The sequence below is a fragment of the Lutjanus erythropterus genome, chromosome 5, assembly GCF_056507025.1.
Source record: "Lutjanus erythropterus isolate fLutEry1 chromosome 5, fLutEry1.hap2, whole genome shotgun sequence".
NCBI classification, from domain to species: domain Eukaryota; kingdom Metazoa; phylum Chordata; class Actinopteri; order Lutjaniformes; family Lutjanidae; genus Lutjanus; species Lutjanus erythropterus.
In genome coordinates this window covers 7,073,690-7,093,755 of record NC_139321.1, presented here as the reverse complement: position 1 = coordinate 7,093,755, position 20,066 = coordinate 7,073,690, and the positions used below count along the sequence as shown (strand labels likewise).

The 20,066-nt window shown below is 39.7% G+C and overlaps 2 protein-coding genes across 5 annotated transcripts; one reads left to right on the top strand and one right to left on the bottom strand.

The window, feature by feature from the left end:
- Window positions 1-5,917: 5,917 nt before the first annotated feature.
- On the bottom strand, window positions 5,918-11,219 carry lsm11 (LSM11, U7 small nuclear RNA associated). The gene is made up of 4 exons (XM_084718341.1): window positions 10,711-11,219; window positions 8,739-8,878; window positions 8,566-8,649; window positions 5,918-6,433 (listed from the first exon to the last, which is right to left on the bottom strand). The coding sequence occupies exons 1-4, from the start codon at window positions 11,216-11,218 to the stop codon at window positions 6,119-6,121; spliced, it is 1,047 nt and encodes a 348-aa protein (XP_084574467.1). The 5' UTR covers window position 11,219; the 3' UTR covers window positions 5,918-6,118.
- A 607-nt stretch (window positions 11,220-11,826) lies between these two features.
- Window positions 11,827-18,854, top strand: thg1l (tRNA-histidine guanylyltransferase 1-like). Of its 4 annotated transcripts, none has more exons than XM_084718643.1 (7): window positions 11,827-12,004; window positions 12,411-12,614; window positions 12,724-12,900; window positions 12,994-13,163; window positions 13,277-13,365; window positions 15,502-15,609; window positions 15,694-16,732. In XM_084718643.1, exons 1-7 carry the CDS (start codon window positions 11,880-11,882, stop codon window positions 15,748-15,750), a joined length of 930 nt encoding a protein of 309 aa, XP_084574769.1. In that variant the 5' UTR covers window positions 11,827-11,879; the 3' UTR covers window positions 15,751-16,732. The 4 variants fall into 4 exon arrangements, with proteins under 4 accessions (XP_084574769.1, XP_084574768.1, XP_084574767.1 ...); XM_084718642.1 differs by lacking the exon at window positions 15,694-16,732 and adding an exon at window positions 17,367-18,854 and having other exon boundaries at window positions 11,841-12,032; XM_084718641.1 differs by lacking the exon at window positions 15,694-16,732 and adding an exon at window positions 17,367-18,854 and having other exon boundaries at window positions 11,843-12,004.
- Window positions 18,855-20,066: the final 1,212 nt, after the last annotated feature.

Genomic DNA, 20,066 nt, shown 5'->3' with positions numbered 1-20,066 from the left:
TCTGTAGAATGCTGTCTCAAAACATAATTTTGGCTCAGTATCATCTGATCTGAGTATCTGTATATAAATGTGTAATGTACTACAGCTGAAAGGTGCTGGGAAATTTTCAAAATGCACCTTTAAAATGCTTGAAATGTTCCTCAGTTTGACTTTGGAGAAGGTGTAGGAACTCTGAATATCAGGCAGGAGGTTTTAATGTAGTGGCTGATCGGTGCAAATATATTAAGCTCAGCATTTTCAACAAAGTGTTGGTGCAGACTGTTATTACGATTGCATAATGCATCTGTCTGTTGTCTGTTAAATGTTCACCAGTGCATCTCGGTAAATGCTGCCTTCTCACCCTCCATCTTTATTAATGTCACATTAAAAAAAAAAAACAGCCATCTTGGAAACAGTGTTGCTCTCATAACCGTCATCTGTCCATGTCTGCATGTTCTGCAACTTATCAGGAAGATTGTACGAGAGGAAGCACTTTAATCAGTTGGGATGCAGTTAGTCCACACCCAGCACGTTGTGGTGGTTGGATGTGTTTTGTGATCGTGCATCATGAACAGTCCCACCCAGCTGTACCCAGCTAACTGACCTGTTAGATGTACCCAACATTGCTCTTCAGTGGTTCAAGTGCCTGCCGACGGTTGCCTCTTGACCCTTGTGATGAGTGATTGATAAGTAAACCTTGACTGCCTGACATTTTTGGTTCGTCAACGATTAGATAAATAATTCACAGTCCGGAGGAGAAAGCAGTGGATTCTGCAGCCCCAAGAGGATCAGAAGTTGTGCTTTCCTTCTCTCCCAAGGGCTCAAGAGGCTGAGCACACTAACACATAGTAGCCTTGCATCAGTCTGACGCATTAAAATGACCAAAATCTGTTTGCTGTTTTTTTTTTTTTTTCGTAAAATATATCAGTAGAGGTTTTATGCATTTTGTTTTCTACTTCAAATTGTTTTGATCTTCTCTAAAATGGGATTGTTACTGAAACACTAGCATATGCAAATGTTAAAAAAAGAAAATCCTTTGAGAAAATGAAATTTTTCATTATTCCCATTTTGATTTGATTTACACATCAAGATTCTTTATCTACAACATTAAACAGATGATTGAAATTTGTTAATGGTGTGTGTTATTGCGGTGTGCTGTGTCATTAGTCTCATTCAAAAGAGCTTCAAGCAGCAAAAGTGAAGCCACTGCCCTTGACTTTCAAATTACATTTAGTTTATGCGAGTTTGTTAATTTCATTGAGATAATAAAGGAAGGAGTTTAATACATATGCATGTCATACCAATAAGGAAGGAAGCCAAGAGGACAAACGTAGGAAATGTAAACTCAAACAGTACAAATAAATCAGCTGAGGAATTAGTGTGAACTCAAAGTGTGTAGATTGCGACTGCAAACTGCACCACAGTGCTCGCAACATACGGGGCGAGAAACCAGGTCACAGGAGGATATCACAGGCAGAGTAACAGCAAACAAGTGAACTGAAATAACACTGGAATAAAGCAACATCTGATTGTTGTTGTGACAGCTGCCGTGGTTTAAAGCAACACATTAAGAAATCTCAACCCTTCTGTGATTTAACAGTTTGCGTAACAGGAAGAATTAATGGTAAAAAGGCTTTTGGTGTTATATTTTAAGAACTGTTGATACTTTCTGTCTTTAATGCTTCAGTACTTTGTCCGAGAGAGATGCAGCAGTGGAAAGTAACTGAATACATTTACTCAAGTACTCAAGGGTCAGTGTGTAGGATTTATGGTGCTGTATCTAGCAGTGAGCTTGCCGATTGCATCCAACTCACCTCACCCACCCCTTCCAAGCATGTAGGAGAACCCTGTGGAACTTGCAAAAATGAAAAGTCTGAATCTAGAGTAAGTGTTTGGTTTGTCCGTTCTGGGCTACTGTAGAAACATGGTGGACTCCATGAAGAGGACCTGCGCCCTCTGTAGATTTAAAGGGCTCATTCTAAGGTAACAAAAACATAAAGATTTTTATTTTCAGGTGGTTATACATTAATGAAATTATAATTATACTGCCATAATCTGCTAATAAAGACCCCTAAATCTTACACACTGGACCTTTAAGTACTTTACTTGAGTCCTGGTTTCTGTTTCATGCCACCCTCTTCTTCCACTCCAGTTAATCTCAGAAGGAAATTTTCTTCTCGGCTACATTTATGTGTCAGCTTTAGTTAGATGAAGATTTTACACAATGGAGAATATAACAACCTTTTAAAATACATCACATTCTTATAGATTAAAGTAGGGCTGCAAATAATGAGCTCTTTTATCCCAAACATGTCAGAAAATAGTGGAAGATGTTGACGACTGTTTCCTAAAGCTCAATGTGATGTCTTAAAATGTTGTTTCGTCCTCAAACCAAAGATATTCAATTTAGTGTCATAAAGGTCTAAATAAACCAGAAAATATTGACATTTAAGAAGCTGAAATCAGAATTCTGACATTTAACAATAAATTAAAATAGCTGCAGATAAATGTAATAGTCGATTAATAATCGATTGTTTGATTCATTGTTGTAGTTCTATATCAAACCAGTGGTTTCCAACTGTTTTGGCTGCTCACAAAAAGCAGTGTGTCGCTGGGGTCACAGTTCAGTTGTCTGAGTTGTTAACAGCTCCACCAGATTGTGATTCTTCCCTCTAAACTTAACACATGGTTTCATTCCAGTAAATGTTCAAATGAACTAACATGTCACCAAAAATCAAAGATTAGAGAATCGCCCAAAAACTGAAAACAGATTTGTGTATCAGGACAGTTTTCTTTCTTCTCTTCCATTGTAGCACAGACATTAAATTAAATGACCAAAAATTGCAACAGAAACTCTATAAACAGTTCTAGTCTCATAAATATGTCACACCAAGTGGAGGAAAGGACTGAAAAATACTGCTGTGCCACAAGTTCCCATTTAAATCCCATGTTTAAAAAAAAAAAGATTTATTCATGTCTCCTTGTCTGATGTCCACACAGAGGGTTCAGTGCGGTCCACAGTCAACCAGAGACTCAGTTTTACATGAGACACGGAGTTGGACGCAGCACAGTGAACGTGCAAAAGGAGACTATTAACCCTTAGATCCATAAGTGGGTCAAAATGACCCAGTGGGTTTACTTTTTTTTTTGCAATATCTTTGTAATGAAAAGTTTGACTGAAAAGCTAACATATTTAAGTTAATGTTCGTCATGGCCAAGATTTATTTATTTAAGATTTGATTAGTGCCAATTTTGCAGTCATGGATGTTTTGAATGTAATATAAAAGTACCATTTTATGTTTTTTGTTCTTGTTAATCAGTGCCAGCATTTATATGGATTAGTGCCCATTTACCTTGCCTTGTATAGAATCATACTAAGAGTGATGTTGATTTAACTTTTTATTTTTAGGATGTACAAAAGTGGCACCAGGGTATGATTAAGAAAAACATTCAGAGCACCACTTGAACCCCTTAGGGCTTTTTATATGCTGTAGAGTTTCACCCCTTTTTTCTCATAAATTGCCTGCAATAAAAAGACATTTTTAGTCGACTCATATTTAGGCAGTTTTCATAATTTTCCCTCCATACGATTCCTTAAGACTTTTTTTTTCTCCTCTCATTCAGAACACACTGAGGACACAAAATCCACTGAGTTTGTTTATGTTGCAGTTTGTGTGACAGTGACAGACAGCTCTGGATAAATTGTCTGTACTATTAATCATATGACAATCCCACAGATTTATCTGCCGTCCCTGTATTTCAAACTGCGAAGTCTTTCAAATGAACTCCTGCACCTCCTGCAGATACAACAGTAACATGGTGCTTATACTCCGATGCTTCAGTATTAATGATCTAATGATGTCACATATAATACTTTACCAAAACCAATACTTTACTTTGCTGTTAATACTGATGTACTTTTACTGAAATGGGACTTTTCATGCATGACTGTTTCTTGTAATGGAGTATTTTTTACTAGAGCTGCAACAATAAGTCAATACATTGATTAGCTGATCATTAGAAAATAATAATAATCGATTAATCGTTTCAGTTATATTTCAAGTAAAAACGTCATCTTCCAGCTTCTTCAGTGTGAGGACTTGCTGCTTTTCTTTGTGTTTTATGACAGTAAATGAAAAGTCTTTGGGTTTTGGAGTTTTTTTTGTACAAAAGGAGCGATTTTAAAATATCACATTGGGCACTAGGGAATTTCAACGAACATTTGTCACTTTTTCTTTTTTTACATTTTATCGTGAAAGTTGCTAGCAGATTAATCGCTAATAAAAATAATTGTTAATTGCAGCCTTAATTTTTATATTTCTATATTTGCACTTTTACTGAAGGATCTGAATTTTTCTTCCACCACAGTGAGATGGATGGCCTGATTACTCTGTATAAAACACTCCAGAGAAAGGTTGTGTAGTCTAATTGTGGCCCATCTCTTCACCACCGGTGCTGTGACCTTGTCATATCATATGAAGGTTTGTTGGAACACACTGGTGTGACAAACACCACTAAAACACAGCGTGCATTAAACAATTGACCCCATTTTCACTCTCTGGAGAGGAAGACTGTTAAATGGGCTATACTAATAATATTCTGATACATTATATGAAACATATATAGATGAACAACAGCTTGGCTACTGCTAGATTTGTCCTATTTATGGCATAAAAATATATAGAAAGAGGGCCAATTAAACTCTCTGCAGTCAAATTAAGAAAAACACTAAAATAAACTCTGACTCAGACCCAGAAACATTACAGAAACATACAATCATTCGTGCCGCTCATCATCCAAAAGTAACCTCTGCCATTTAAAAGAGAAAAAAAGCAACGTCTTTACAACTTCCACGAGATGCAGTAAATTGTGCTTTTATGGGTAATGTGCCCATTAAAGAGTAAAAGCAATCTGAGACGTCAAGACAAATGACAGCTTTTGAGTGCCATCTGCAATCTCTAGCTTCACAAACTCAATTATTCATAATGCATTTATGAAGTCCGCTGAGACTGCGCTGTCATTCCTGTTCAAACTAACAGGGAAAAGCAACATAAAGGGACAAGCTCTGCGAGATGACAATGGCCTCGTGGATGGCACTAATGTGTTTATGCTGCCACCTGCTGGGTTTTACCCAGAACACAAACACAGCTATGAAAGTGAGAGTTTGGATTATTTGAACTAGGGTTGTATGAGGTGCTTGATAGTCAGTGTATTAGCTACAGTAGATGCTGGTCAAAGGTGTAAGCTATATATAGAATATTTTCATAGCAATACTTTGCTGTCAGACAGCCTTTTCTAACAGGAAACCGCTGTTACAGAAACCAAATACTGATTTTTCCAAACCAGCCAAACTCTATAGGAAAAATCATTAATTTTACCTCTGTGAACACAGGACTTGCTGGTCAATCCCCGTCTCAATCTGTTTGTTTGTGTTACTGTGTGACTTAATTTAATCCTAACTGTCCTTTTAAAGCACACAATAAGACAAACAAACTAACAGATCGAGGCAGCAGTAGACCAGCAACGCTCGTTTTATATGTGAGGAAAATTACTGATTTCCCCTATGGAGTTTGGTTGGCTTGGAGAGAGCGATACCTGGCTTATGTAATGGTAGTTTCCTGTCAGAAAAGCCTGTCTGACAGCAAAGTAAAGCGGTGAAAATATTCTAAATATAGCGTACACTTAAGCTGATACTGAATTTTTTAGGTGGACCATTTTATAAGTGAACAAAATACCTTTTGTTGCTGACCCTGTCCATAGCAGCTGGTGCCAATGTCTGCCTCTCCAAACTGAGGGGTCACGAACTGCCACCCTACTGTACAAAATACACCGACTATCAATAAGTACCCCACTTCAAATAATCTGGACTAAACCTTTAATGCAGTGCCAAAATATTTAACCTTCAGTGGCTGTCAGACAAGAAAACAAGACATTACTATTATTAGAACTGAGAAGCTTTTATTCCTCAAAAATAAGAGAAAAACCTCCATATCAATATGATATAACAACAGTCCTTGTTTGATTCTTCTGAATCTCAGTAAATAAGATTTATCTGGCAGTTCATTCACAATCTTTCACATCTATCATTACTGATGTTTGACATTAAATACAAGGGTACAGGGTAAATAATAAACAGAAATCAGAGTGGCTGTGGATTGACCAGGATGACGCTCTCACCCCGGATGAATAGTTGGTTGATGTGGCGTGTGTGGACCCTGCCATACGTCTGGGAGTCTTTCTTCTGACAGACCTCTGGACGCTGGGCCCTCGGCGAGCCTTTCTGTTTATCCTGTTTGGTCTTAACCGTGTCTGACAGCTTGGACTCTGTCCTGCTGTGCCCTCTCTCGCCAGCGCAGTGAGCGGGCTGGTGTTTGCTGGCCGCTTCCCGGACTTCATGCTTTTTTGATGGGTCGTCACCTGCTGAGCTCTCCTGGAGTTTCAGCTTCTCAAAGAGCTGTGCAGAGATTTCAGTCACGTTAATATTTGTGGATTTAACATGGAGCCTGAAGGTCAAATTGTCACGAAACCCATTTCTGATACTGTTTATAGCCATTAAACAAACTTACATTCTGTACTTTCTGGTTACACCTGGTATTCATATACATCCTGGGTGATCTGATCACAAGCGGACAGTTCTAAGTACAGGTGTGAATGCAACCAGGACACACTGAGATCACTCAGACCACATTCAGAGGTGGCCACATGTGATCACATTCTTTTAACAGTGAACATAATTTGTCCTGGACCACCTACTCAGCTGTTTGTTTCACTGTAATGCATCTCACATGTCTGGGCTCTCTTACCTGCCAGCATTTATCTACAACAAATCCTTAATTATTTGGGCCTCTTGGGATCTCTTTGGGTTTCTTGTAAATACAGCAAATGTTATACAGTAAGTCATTTCGTTCTTTGCGTAAAAAACATTGTTAGTGCTGCAACTAACTAATCATTATCAATTTCTTTTTTATTTTTTGGAGGCTTTCATGCCTCTGATTGATAGAACAGCTGAAGACATGACAGGAAATGGGGAGAGAGAGTGAGGGGACGACACGCAGCAAAGGGCCACAGGCCGGAGTCGAACCCACGGCCGCTGCAGAGGAATCACAGCCTCTGTACATGGGGCGCACGCTCTACCGACTGAGCTGCCCGGGCGCCAAGCTCTCATTTTCTTAATGAATAGATAACTTGTTTGGTCTGTAAAATGTGAGACAATTGCGAAAATGATGAAAAATGAATGTTTCCCAAAGCCACAGGTAACGTCCTCAAATGTGTCGTTTTGTCCACAACCCAAAGATTCACTTTACTGTCACAGAAGAGTCAAGAAACCAGAAAATATTTACTTTTTCTGATTTTTTTAAATTACTTAAACTGATAAATCTAAATTATTATTTCAGTATTATATTATCAAACTTGTTGGTGATTAATTTAATAGTTGACAGCTACTCAAATAATCGACTAATTGCAGCTCTAAACTTTATGTTTGTTTGTCTCATGTGTTGACTTCTACTGTTGAGCCACTGGTTAAAAAAACACAGTTTTATTTGCATTTAGAGAGGGGAAGTGAAATCTCAAGCAAATTCTTAAACATCGGTGCCTTCAGCGTTGTGTAATACATGAAGTTGTTTTTTTCCTTGTAAAAAAAAAACATTATGTTGCTGATAAGAGCTCAGACACACCCTTTAACTTTCTCTGACTCTGTCATTAACGCCTTTCTTCATCATCTGTGACATGCAAACATCAGATTTCCACACAGTCAGAAAAAGTAAAAGTGTGCGTCCTGCTCATAGTTCAGTTATAAAATTATATTAATTAGCAGCAGAGTTTTTTAAAAGGAATAAAAAATCTGTATTGTAATGTCTTGAACAGCCAAATGGACATGATTAGGCAATCAGCTGACCAAACAGTCCGAGTGTTAGTTTGCATCAAGACCAGGTAAGTGTGATCCGATCACAAGTGGTCGTTTGAGACGCATCTGGAGACACATGGTCATGCCAGGTGTGACCACACTCTGCTTATTGCTGTCCACTTGTGATCGGACCACCCAAGACGTACGTTAATATCAGGTATGAACAGATTCATAGTAAGCACTGTTACTGACGGGGTCCGCCATTCCCAGGCAGGATCCAACCTACATAAACATGAGGGATTTACAGAAATAATGCAGGCGTGTAATCCAGAATTGCTGTTTGTAATTTTTATCTTATTGATAACAGTCTTACGGCTAACTTTTGATTTTATCAGAACTGTATTAGTTATTACCTACAGTTGTGAGATCCTATTAAAAGTGTTTAACCAGCTAAACACGGGGCAGCTTTTTTGTGAAGAAGTCACAGGAAACCCAGTGTATTTGTAAGGTTAGAGGCGACAGCGACTGTTCATCAAAAATCTGTCAACAAAATAAGACTACTGTATTTTTTTGGCCTTTTTGACAGCTGATCGATTTTAAATGTACACTTCCAACTCCTTAGCAACATAACAAACTTCACCATGCTGCAAAAAAACACGACTGAAATGTTACAGACAAAATTTAACTATACTGAGCAGGAATATATTTCAGTCAGGTACACGATGGAAACTAGTACCTACCCGTGTAATGGTGAGGGCTTTCTCATGGTAGAGTGCTTCTCCCAGCAGAGGCTCTCTGTACGTCTCATCTACGTCCACCATCGCCTGGTAGGACCAATATAAAGACATCAAAATCACGGTTATAAGGTGAACTGATGGACTCAGATTGAGAAAACAAGAGTGGTGGAGCTCACCATGTTCCAGAACTTGTCAAAGGCCACGACGAAGCCAGAGCACACGCCTCGCAGTCCTTTGAAGGTCCTGATGTGAACTTTAACTCTTATCCTCTCCTCAACGCATCGGTACAGCTCCCCCAACGGACTGCCTTTACATACTGGAGACACAAGACAAACAGGTCACACAACCGTCTCTACAGCCAATAAATTATAGAAGGAATTCACCTGAAGCACAAAAACATTTCTGTCAAAAAGGGCTAAGGCACACTGATCACTAGTTTCTGCTCCAGTGGTGTGTGCTAAGAGGGGCGAATGGGGATCAATATCTTTTCTCTAATCAATTAGTTGTGTGTTTTGTGGTGCATTTTAGAATATTATGAGCTAAGAAGGTAGTGTCGCAAATAGTCCACTGGCAGAAACTTAACTGTCAATTTAGCAGAAAGTCAAACATTCTCTAGTTCCAGCTCCTAAAAAAATGAAAATTCTCAATTTGTCTCAGTTTCATAGCATTTAAATTGAATATTTTTGAGTTTCAGATTGTTGGCTGCACAAAATAAACAATTCAAAGACATCACATTGAGCTCTAGGAATTATTTATAGACCTGTTCTTGTTGTTAACCATTGTGTTGTTGCTTTATTTTATGTTTGTACTCCATACCATGTTGTGTGATCTAGAGTAACTAAATAAACTTTAAGATTGTAAATTGAATGTCAGTTTTGGACTGTTCACTGGACAAAATAATCACCAGATATGTAAAATAATGGCAGCGACAGTCAAAAACTAGAATAAATAGATGCAGAATATTATCAGCATGTCATCTGTAGATAAAGGCTTAAAATGAAACATCTGTATTGGCATGAAACGCAGATGTTTCTGCCGATATGATGACTCTTTAATTAGACGCACATGATGCAAATATGTCTGCGCTGGTTTCTGAAGCGACTGAAACAGACAGCAAAGTTGTAATTTGCAATGATTACTCATGTCAGTCATGCAAGGAGGAGCTGAGCATTCCTTCAACACGACAAACAAATTGTCCATCATCTCGATCATTACGATGAATCAGTTAAGAACAAAGAGGAAACAACCTGTCAGCAGGAGTTTTCTGATTTTGTCCAATGATTAATTTTATGAGTTTTCCCTGTGATGAAATGAAAACCTGCCCAGGGTGAATCACAGCTTTCACCCAGTGTCAGCTGGGATACACTACAACCTCCCTGTGGCAGTTTGAGGATAAGTGGTTGTGGACAATGAATGAGAGACCTGATGTGCATATATCAGTATCGGCAATCACCCAGCATGAGTTGGAAAATATCGAACACCGTCTGTCCGTTGATGACTGTCCTGGTTGTTTTACACGTGTAAGAGTCATATTTTAGTTTCAGAAACCTGCACATGCTACCTAGAGTGCTCTGATCGAAACCAGGATACTGTGGCAATGTAAACACCTTATTCTGGTTTCTGAAATGTTTGTTGGTACAGAACAGAGAGGTTGAGACGGTGAGAGATCGAGGTACAGCTGCACACGTATGATCAGAAACTTGGATACTGTTAGGATCATGTGCACAGGGATATGACAGCTCAATGCGAATGAGATCAAAACCAGGATACTAATGTGAAAAAAAGTAGAAAAGGTTTCCATTTGAAGAGCAGAGCAATGCTTTCCTTTAATTAAGTGACTTAAACGTTAAGAAATAACACTATAAAACAGTCTGACATTTAAAAAAAACAATATGAAGGAGTTTTGAGAGGCGTTGTGCAGCAGGTGCAGGTTCACAAACTGTTCCCAAATATCCAAAATCCAACCCACTTAATGCAGTGGTTCACCGGTACAGGTCCCCCTGCAGCCCCTGTGATTTCTGGCGCCCACCTAAAGGGGTCCTGGCCCCAAGTTGGGAACCAATGACTTAATGATCCCTCTAATGAACTCTCAACAAAACTAAGTTAATGTAGTGATGTAGTAGTCGTGGTGGTTGTTGATGAACCTACAGGGCATCCTTGTCAGGACATTTTTCGGTGGTTTCTGCCTCCTCCTCCTCCTCTGTGCTCCGCTGCTCTCCCCTTCCTCTGACTCGGACACCGGCTTGTTCACCATCAGCTTCTTCAGCCTCTCGATGCGCTCCGGGTCCGCCACCCCTTTCATCGCCTTCTGCCGCTTTTTCTCCACATTCTCCGGCTTGGCTCTGCCCCTGCCGCCCTTCAGGAGGCTCTCGTACGCCGACACATTGTTCAGGCACTTGACGTTAGGAAAAGGCAGAGGCGGAACAGTCGGTGAGTACAGGGCCAGGAGAGGGTCAAACTTATCAGAGCAGACATCGACTTTCTCTGCGACATTGTCCCCGACTGTGCCGTCTGTCCCCGGCTCATGCTCCGGTGCTGAAGATGTACTCGAACAGGCTGTAGCGGTTTCTTTACTGTCTGGTTTTACACTTTTTCTTTCCCTCTCCTCCATGTTTGAAACATCCGCAGCTGCGCACACGGTGACGCGAGGAATCATGGGAAAGATATTTTCTTCGGTTGATGCTGAGCGTCCATTCTGGACCTATTCCAAGGGACCATACATATCTATTTTTATAGCCCGCTTTTGTGTGATTTACCCCAATTTTTACTGTATTAATTTGATAGTAAGGACCTGCTAATTTATACACCCTTAAAAACTCAACAAAATATTCTCTCCAGAAGGGAGATCAAACTGCAACTGAACTATCAGTTCTACTTTTTTTTTAGAAGAGAACCCTAGATTTATGGAACTCTCGCGAGATTTGTTTCTTCTCTGGCACGTTACACAAACTAATCATATTTTATAATGTGACATTATTATAGTTAAAATACAGGCATGCTATTCACTGAACAAATATTTAGGATTAGGGGAAAAAAACATGGTTTGGGTTAAAATGATCACTATCGCGATATCTTTCGCGAGTCTGGGGTTCCGTTCTAGAACACGGCTCTACACGTTCAGTAAGACTCTTCTTTCTCATAGACGATCTTTGATTGCACTCTCTGCCCTCACCACAAGATGGCGCCAAAACACAGACGACCTCTATGTAAATCTGTTTGCCTTAATAGATTATCCCATGCCGTAGCAAAGAAATAATTTGATATATATACATATATAATGATCTGTTTTAAAGACGGCAAACCAGCAACTGAGATAAATGAGCTTTGTGCTTTTAATGAATTGTTTGTTAATTTCAGGCGTGTGCTCCGGAACTTTTGTTCGTAATGTATGCGGTACCACTACGACAGAATTTATTGACGGACTGTACACAAACCAACGCGTGTAAGCTGACAACTGCCTTACAATACATGTAACTATCAATTGATAACGTATCTTTCATACTTCACTAACATCGCTGAGAATATTTGTGTTTCGTACCGAACGGAATAGCGAGATATTAGCGTATGAAGTGAAGGAGCTTCCAATAAGTAGCTAACTTGCAGAAGACAAACACCACACATGACATTCAAGTGTAAGTAAGCTAAGAATTCATGTTATAGTAGGGCAGTGAGGAGGACTAACATGTAATACTGATTATTGCATAATGAACCCCATCATTGTTGCTCTCTTTAAATTGAAATTTGATGTCATATTAAAGTAGTTCAATGCTCCTGTTTTGTCTATAAATAGTACCACTTCATTCATCCTGGTCAGCTCACATACTGTGATTACTGAATTTTCTTTTCAGGAGCACCTTCATGCTGATTGGAAAGACCTGCTGTTTTGGTGGACGTTTCAAGCCTCCTGTCGTCAAACTCTCGGCCTGTCTTTTTACCACTTCCAACAACATGGCCAAGAGCAAGTTTGAGTATGTCCGCAACTTTGAAACAGATGACAGTTGTCTACGAAACTGCTACATTGTTGTGAGACTGGATGGGCGCAACTTCCACAAGTGAGTTTCCTTTTCAAACTACAAATCTGTTGTCTCTAAGATAACATGATTGATTGCAAATCAATAGGCTGATAACTGGAAACCCTGATGCTGTTGCATTTTGTTTCAGGTTTTCAGAGCAGCACAAGTTCACAAAGCCCAATGATAACAGGGCTTTGGGCCTGATGACGCAGAGTGCACGCTCTGTCATGACAGAACTAGAGGATATCGTCATCGCGTATGGTCAAAGTGATGAGTTCAGCTTCGTTTTCAAGAGGACCACCACCTTGTTTAAGAGGAGAGCCAGGTACCCAGGTTTTCTTCTTCTCACATTTGCTTTTTCCCCACGTTGTCTCAATTTGTCTGACTTTATTTCTCCCTCTTCTTCTTCTTCTGGCAGTAAGCTCATGACCCATGTGGCCTCCCAGTTCTCCTCCTCATACGTGTTTTACTGGAAGGAGTTTTTTGGGGAGCAGCCTCTCTTGTACCCCCCAGGCTTTGATGGACGCGTGGTCCTGTATCCCAGCAACCGTAACCTCAGAGACTACCTCAGCTGGAGGCAAGCAGATTGTAAGACCATACCGTGCTCTGACTCTTCACACATTCGACCGCTAGATGAATTTGTTTGTTAAACTGACTAGTGTTAAAGATGTCTGACTGTGTGTGTGTTTTGTGTCTTTCAGGTCACATTAATAATTTGTACAACACAGTGTTTTGGACATTAGTACAGAAGGGAGGACTCACGACAGCTCAGGCTGAGGATCGCTTAAAGGTGAGAGCCTAACACAGTCTTTTTTATTAATCAATCAATATGTGTTTGTTATTATTTTGTAACAGAGGATAATCTTCTCTTGACTATTTATATATACTCAGTTTATAAAACCCCAGCTGAATCTCTTTCATATCACCGACAGTGGTCACAGCCAACAGTCTCTGTGTTTTGATGATGGTGGTGAACTACTACTAGAGACACAGGCAGTTCTTATGTTGATTCAATGATGAGTTGATCATTGTGAACAAGCTCTTTGGACTCTGGAGGACACACACTTAGTCTCAGTGAAACTATTTAGTATAGAAAACATATATAATCAAAGGAAACTTACTATGGTAATGCATGACTTCTGTAGCCAGGAACAAAGACTTCTGGTACAAATTACACACTGACACTACTGCTACAGATGGATCAGTACACATAGATAATCAATCTGAATGTCAATATACTGTATGTTTTAGATAGGCACACACACACACACACACACACACATTAATATTTACAAGCTTTCATTGAATAATCACGCTCTCACCTGCATCATACAAGCCTGGTCTGACTCGTTCAGTTGCTGATGGGATTTATAGCTGCTCTGTTACCTTGAATACTGTGTAGTATGGTATTAAATATGAAATATAAAATAACATAAAAATATCCAAAATATGTACACCTGTGAGCAATCAAATAAACTTAAAAAGAAATTGCCCAAATTAAATTCTGTATTGCAAGACTTTGCTATGAGACATAGAAACCATTTAAAACTCAGTGTGTATTTTGTGTAATATACAAGAGGCATATGTTATATTAACATTCACTGATGCCTCTGTTCATGTAAATATACTGTATGTAATATCAAAGAGGAACATCACTTCTGTTATATTATTTAAAACAGATCATCAGAAGATGATAAACAACTAATAAGGAGGAAACACCTGCATATTTAGAGGTTATGAAACAACTATAGATTTATTAAGATATATTCAGAGATAATTTTCCAAAATACGGAGCAGTTCTCATGTAAAGGATAAAATATTGCCTTATTTTATTAACTGCTTCAATCTTGCTACAGATAAGATGCAACTTCTCTTATTGTGCACAACTATTATTCTGTAAGGGCTGCTAATGTTCTGCATTTTCCTGAACCGAGTGAGGCTGTACAATTTTAGACTTTTAGCGAAAGATAAATATAACAAGGCTATAATATGAAAACAGATATTTAACTGGAGCAAAAGAGACGACTGACAAGAAGAAGACAGCGCTGTGAGTAAGTGAGCGGAGGCTCGGCTGTGTGGGAGCAGCGGCCGAGTGTCTGTGTGTCGATTTGCTGCCAGAGAGAAGAGAGAGCGAGAAAACATTGCTGGTACCAGAGGATTGATGCTGCTGAAAATCAGTATTGAAAGCATTTCAAATGTTGAGAATCAATGTGTATCTTTACATCGGTGTTTTTGACAAATCTAATCGGTTAGGGTTAATAGGTTAAGATCATTTCTTTTTTATAGCTTCGGTACTTTCGATACCAAATATAGTAGATATCAAATATTAGTATTGTATTGTTTTAAACAAGGTGTTATTAAAAAGTACTGAAGTGTTGACACTTTTGACAACTTGTATGTATAGTGTGACTGCATTTCATTGGCCTTTTGCTTGAATGGTTTGTATGGTCACCACATTGTTTATTTTTGCTTTATTCTTACTGCAGTTGAACTCATACTCTGTGGTTTGTAAAACCAGAAATTAACTTATTTCTCTGAAGGCGTGACATCGTAGAACATCAGGCCCGTCTCTATTTGTGGCAGCTGCCACCGACTGACACAGCTGTTCTCTGGAAGTCACTACAGTGGGCTGTGAGGGAAACTCTGATGATGTGATGACAGCTGACGAGTTGTGGAAATGTTCATTCTGGCTGGATGTTTGGGCAACGTGACTCATTCACAGCCCATCAAACCTGCGTGCCTCCTAGTTCCTTTATCACCATTAACACGTCTCTTAGGGAAAAAAAAACGCCCAAATCACACAAGACAAAGATCTTCTTTCTTTATTGCCTAATTTATAACAGCAGAACAATAGCAGAAGCAGAGGGTTGTGCGGTCGTTTTAATAGTTTTATTGACATGCGCATGTCTGTGTTGTCTCTTTCCAGGGAACTTTAGCTGCAGACAAAAATGAGATCCTGTTTTCTGAGTTTGATATCAACTACAACAATGAATCTGCGCTCCACAGGAAAGGCACCACTCTCATCTGGGAAAAGGTGAGCTGCCAAAAAGGGTTTGCATCTGCACAGTTATTCCAAACAGTTTCACTTGGATAACTCCTACTCTGTCTCATATCTTAGGGTTTTAAATCCTCCTCTGCACCCACTTCCACCTCACATGTCTACCTCAGTCAGTGATATCCCACATTTTCCCTACATGATGTCTTCTGCAGCAGCCTCTGCTCTGCGATGGGTTTTCTCCTGACAAATATCGGCAGAAAATGTTGAGCCTAGAAACAGTTTTGTGCGCACAAGACCTCGACAGTTAGTTTTTGATGTTGTGGGAAACTGCAAAAATCAGATCAGAGGGACCGTTCTGAAAGCATCCTCTGATCATCAGGTAGAGTTTTCAACACGTCTCTTCTTGTACAGCGTTACCAAATGCCAATAATGTAGCTGGACAAAAAATAAAGGTGACAAAATGTTCACTATGTAAGAATAAATGTGTCAAGCAGCTTCAAGGTCTTTATTAGTAGATCAACATACCTTATTGAAATGAGAGGAAAATAAATTAACTGCTGCATGATAGGTTTAAAATAATACCCCTTGGTGTAATCCAAGTCTCCTAAAGCCCCGACATGCCAACTTGACTATAGAAATGTCATTTACACAATGTTTTTAGCCTGAATCTTCTCCATAGATCTTTAGCTTGTAGCCACGTTCACATGCACACACCGTCTGAACTGTATGTGTGTTGTGACGGTGTGCAAACAACATGTCGAGACTTTTAGGAGACTTAGATTATGCCGGACAAGCAGCATGGAGGCATTGGTCACCATTCACTTACATTGTTTGGGAGATCCTGCTACGCTATTTTCCTGTGAAACTCCAGCAGTGTTTTGTGGACTAACAAAACAAACCCGACCCTCAGCTGGCATGAGGGTGAGGAGATAAAGACTGAATTTTCATTTTTGGGTGAACTATCCCTTTACTTACATGTAACTAGTTGCTCTCCAAACACTGCTATTAGATAAGCCTTGTTTTTAGCCCAGCTGTTAGTGATGACTTGCAGCCTTTACCGGCAGTAGGTATAGGTTATATATAACCTTTATAAATATGACAATAAAATAATAAATTGGGAAAACAAATTGTTTATTTTCAGAGCTCGTTCCAGTGTCTGGTTTCACACAGTGTCTGGGGACACATTAACCTCCTGACAAGGGGTTGATTTTAAATGCAGTTTTCAATTGAAACATCGGGGGACATGTTGGTGAACAGTTATACTCTTCTTTAGTCTTCAAGTTATTCTGAACAGGCAGATTGTTAGTTAAAGTTTGGCTCTATATTATGAGCTAATGTGACTTTATTTTTCTCAGTACCTGTAACAGATTGCAATTACCTTTATTTTGTAATTTAATTACATTCAACTAGTTACTCTTCAGTGCTGCTAGTAGGTAAACTTTGTTTAAACCAAGCAGTTGTTGATAACTTGTGGCGGAGTGAGGAGTCTGCAGTTGGTAAAGTTATATATATGTTTTATATAGGTGTATAAGTGTTTGAGCATACAGTCATAAATGTGCACAACAGAATTTTAGGCTGATCAGTCCAGTAGTGTGTGAAGTTAACTGACGGCAAGCTGCAGATCACACACACACAGTGGTTTCACAGGGGGCTGTGTGATAGATTATATCTGCGACTTCCTGGAAGTTTCCAGGCAACTTGAAGACACATACGAGACAGAAAGATGAGTGACATGTCCTAAAATGGTAGACTGTTGCTGTAAGTCACCTTTAATTGTATCTTTTTATGTCCAGAGAGATGAAACTGTCACTAAACGCATAAAGCTGCCGAACGAAGAGGAGAAGGACGTCCCTGTGACCCGTAGCAGGAGGAGGGTGGAGGCCCACCACTGTGACATTATAGGAGACCAGTTCTGGGAGGAACATCCAGACATCCTGGAGGACACCTGCTAACAGCTACTTAAAAAAAAAAAAGCTGAACTGATGTCGAGGACAGAACGGTTGAAGTGGACCTAGATGTATGACTGGGTGTCAAACAGCAAGATGCCACCAACAGGATGTAGCTTTGCACCCCTGAATACCTAGAAAGAGATTCCTCTCTCACAGCCGGAACATGTGCTTAACTTTCACGTATGAAACTTCTGTCATAATGTTCCTTTTAAGTGAGAAATTTTCTTCGTAAATTGCGAGATGCTGCCTGTCATGTTCCAAGGGAAGCAGATGATTTCATAATCTTTTAATGGTGGGTATTGAGGACGTGCACGGCAGTTTGATAGTTTATACGGTCACAGTGACTCAGGCATCTGCCCATCCCTCTCTAGACTATTCTAAGGTCGCCTCTCCAAAAATACACCTTCATTTGATACCATGAATGACATTTATAATACTACCATCACCTGGTCTTTCAGCATGTCTTACATGATTCCTCTTGTTTTTTTTTTTATCAGTGTGTTGTTGTTTTTTTTACGTGTGGGTGATTTGGATCTCTTCTCTTCAGGGAGCAGAGTTCCTAACGTTTTTAATGATTCAGGATCTGCAGACTGTTCAATATCGCTTCCAGCTTGTAGTAATAAAGAGCATCTCTGAGGCAGGAATAAGCAGAGTAAAGCAGAAACCAATACCTTGGCAGGAGCGAGTGGCCTTGTTTTGCAGCCAGGACACCATTTAGAGATGTGAATGGACCCGGCGGCCTGCACTGTCATCAGAGCTAAGAATACCTCACACACCCTGCGTACACTCTATCCTCCTGACATGTGCTCCGTGGCATATTTATCATCACACTTATAAATGACCGCCTCAGTATGAATGGCTGCTGGAAGCTGGAAGCGTCAGAAGCCCACTGTATTCTGTTACTGTAGTAGGCTCGGTTACTGTCGGGTATCAGAGCTGTATTTTTGGTTTGGTGACCTTGTTAGAAGCATGTAGCTGCTCTACTGTAGTTTATGTAACCAGCATTCAACGCCTCGTCTTTTACAGTTTCTGTTTGTTTTAATAAAAGATCCATAACGACTTAATAAGCAATTACGCTCTGCACTTAAATTAAGATTAAAGGTACAAATGCATTATGACAGCAGAGGTTTCCAACCGTGTGCCTAGATCACTTCACTGGGATCATCGCCAGGCTGACCACATACGGTGACTCAACATATGGTCTGTGTATAAAAACCAGAGCGTGTTGAGGCAAGTGGTGCAGTTATTTAAAGACGCCTCGTGTTTACATGCGGGGCCTCTAAATGTAAGCCTGTTGGGCTACTGGTTGGAATAAACAGAGGAAACACTTAACACATGCTCAGTATAATTACTAAATATTTCCTGCCTGCAGTTCTGATCGGTTAAATTAACATTGAGGTGGAAGCTGCTCACATCGTATTATTCACACTTAAATTGCAAGCAGGCGAGCGGGGGAAATAATTGACATAAACCTCAGAGATATCATCTGTTTCTGATAGCGACTATATTTTCCACCACAGAGGTGTCAACAAGCTAGTGCAAACATGGCTGCAATGCCACAATCATTGGCAGTTACAGATTAAATAAAATCCAGCCTGTAAAATGAGATTTGGTTGTAGTTCCCTCTTTGATTCATTGGAACTGATTGTAGAAAAAAAAAATATATAGAACAAACTAATTTATAAGGTGGAGTACTGAGGATGAGGATGAGGGAAGAAGCTGCTCTAGCAGGGTAAAACAGGTGTTTCCAATGATATTAATTAAGTTCCTGTTTCATTTAATGTTGCAGAGCCTTTTCAGTGCCAACATGCACAATAGCAGCACCCTGACTGTTTTATCATCGGTAACGCCTGTGTTTGCCCTATGATTTCATGTCAGTATGGCTGCCTGATAAAAAAAGGTCTGTTAAGGTAATTTGAATAGTGTGACTGCAAAGTTGGCATAGAGTGGATGGGATGAAATAATGCATGAAAACTGAAAAGAACAACAAGAAATTATCCTTTTCTCTCATTCTGCCCACATTGTATGATTGCAGCAGCAATTTATCAGGGAATATAAAGCTGCACTCAGTTGCTACTCAGTAGGTGAAATCACAAAATGTAAGATGCGTGGTTTTGCATTCGTTTGAATGGCCAGGATCGTTTTTATACGAACAGGAGAGGAAGAGGGAGTGAGACAGCACCTGAAAACGCAGTTAAACTTGAGATGAGCGTATGTGGATTTACAGATGTCCGTTCAACCAGCGATGGTTAAACAGCTCACGGTTAATTGAAACTCAGTAGATTTCACTGACGAACCTGAGAATTATATGGAGCTACAACATTTCATTCTGTCTCCACTTTTGTCCAGATGCACCTCATTCTCTCTCCTCAGGGGAGTACAGAATATTCAAACCTCAAACAAACAGAGCAAGTTCTAGTTACCGGATAGATTTCATAATCAACATCTATAACCAAATCACACATCCTGTTGTGCTAATGGCCTGTATGTGTCACTGTACAGTGGCAGAAATTGCAGGTACCTTGTGCACTTTGACTGTAGCTG

What these genes read in the sequence shown, in the direction of transcription:
- lsm11 (XM_084718341.1), bottom strand. Translation starts at nt 11,218, where the DNA reads ATGATTCCTCGCGTCACCGTGTGCGCAGCTGCGGATGTTTCAAACATG. An exon ending in TGTCCTGACAAGGATGCCCT is followed by an intron (nt 8,879 to 10,710) that starts GTAGGTTCATCA and finishes TTGTGTCTCCAG; the next exon opens with TATGTAAAGGCAGTCCGTTG. An exon ending in TTGACAAGTTCTGGAACATG is followed by an intron (nt 8,650 to 8,738) that starts GTGAGCTCCACC and finishes TGGTCCTACCAG; the next exon opens with GCGATGGTGGACGTAGATGA.
- thg1l (XM_084718641.1), top strand. Translation starts at nt 11,880, where the DNA reads ATGAGCTTTGTGCTTTTAATGAATTGTTTGTTAATTTCAGGCGTGTGC. An exon ending in TTGTTTAAGAGGAGAGCCAG is followed by an intron (nt 12,901 to 12,993) that starts GTACCCAGGTTT and finishes TTCTTCTGGCAG; the next exon opens with TAAGCTCATGACCCATGTGG. An exon ending in CCACTCTCATCTGGGAAAAG is followed by an intron (nt 15,610 to 17,366) that starts GTGAGCTGCCAA and finishes TTTTATGTCCAG; the next exon opens with AGAGATGAAACTGTCACTAA.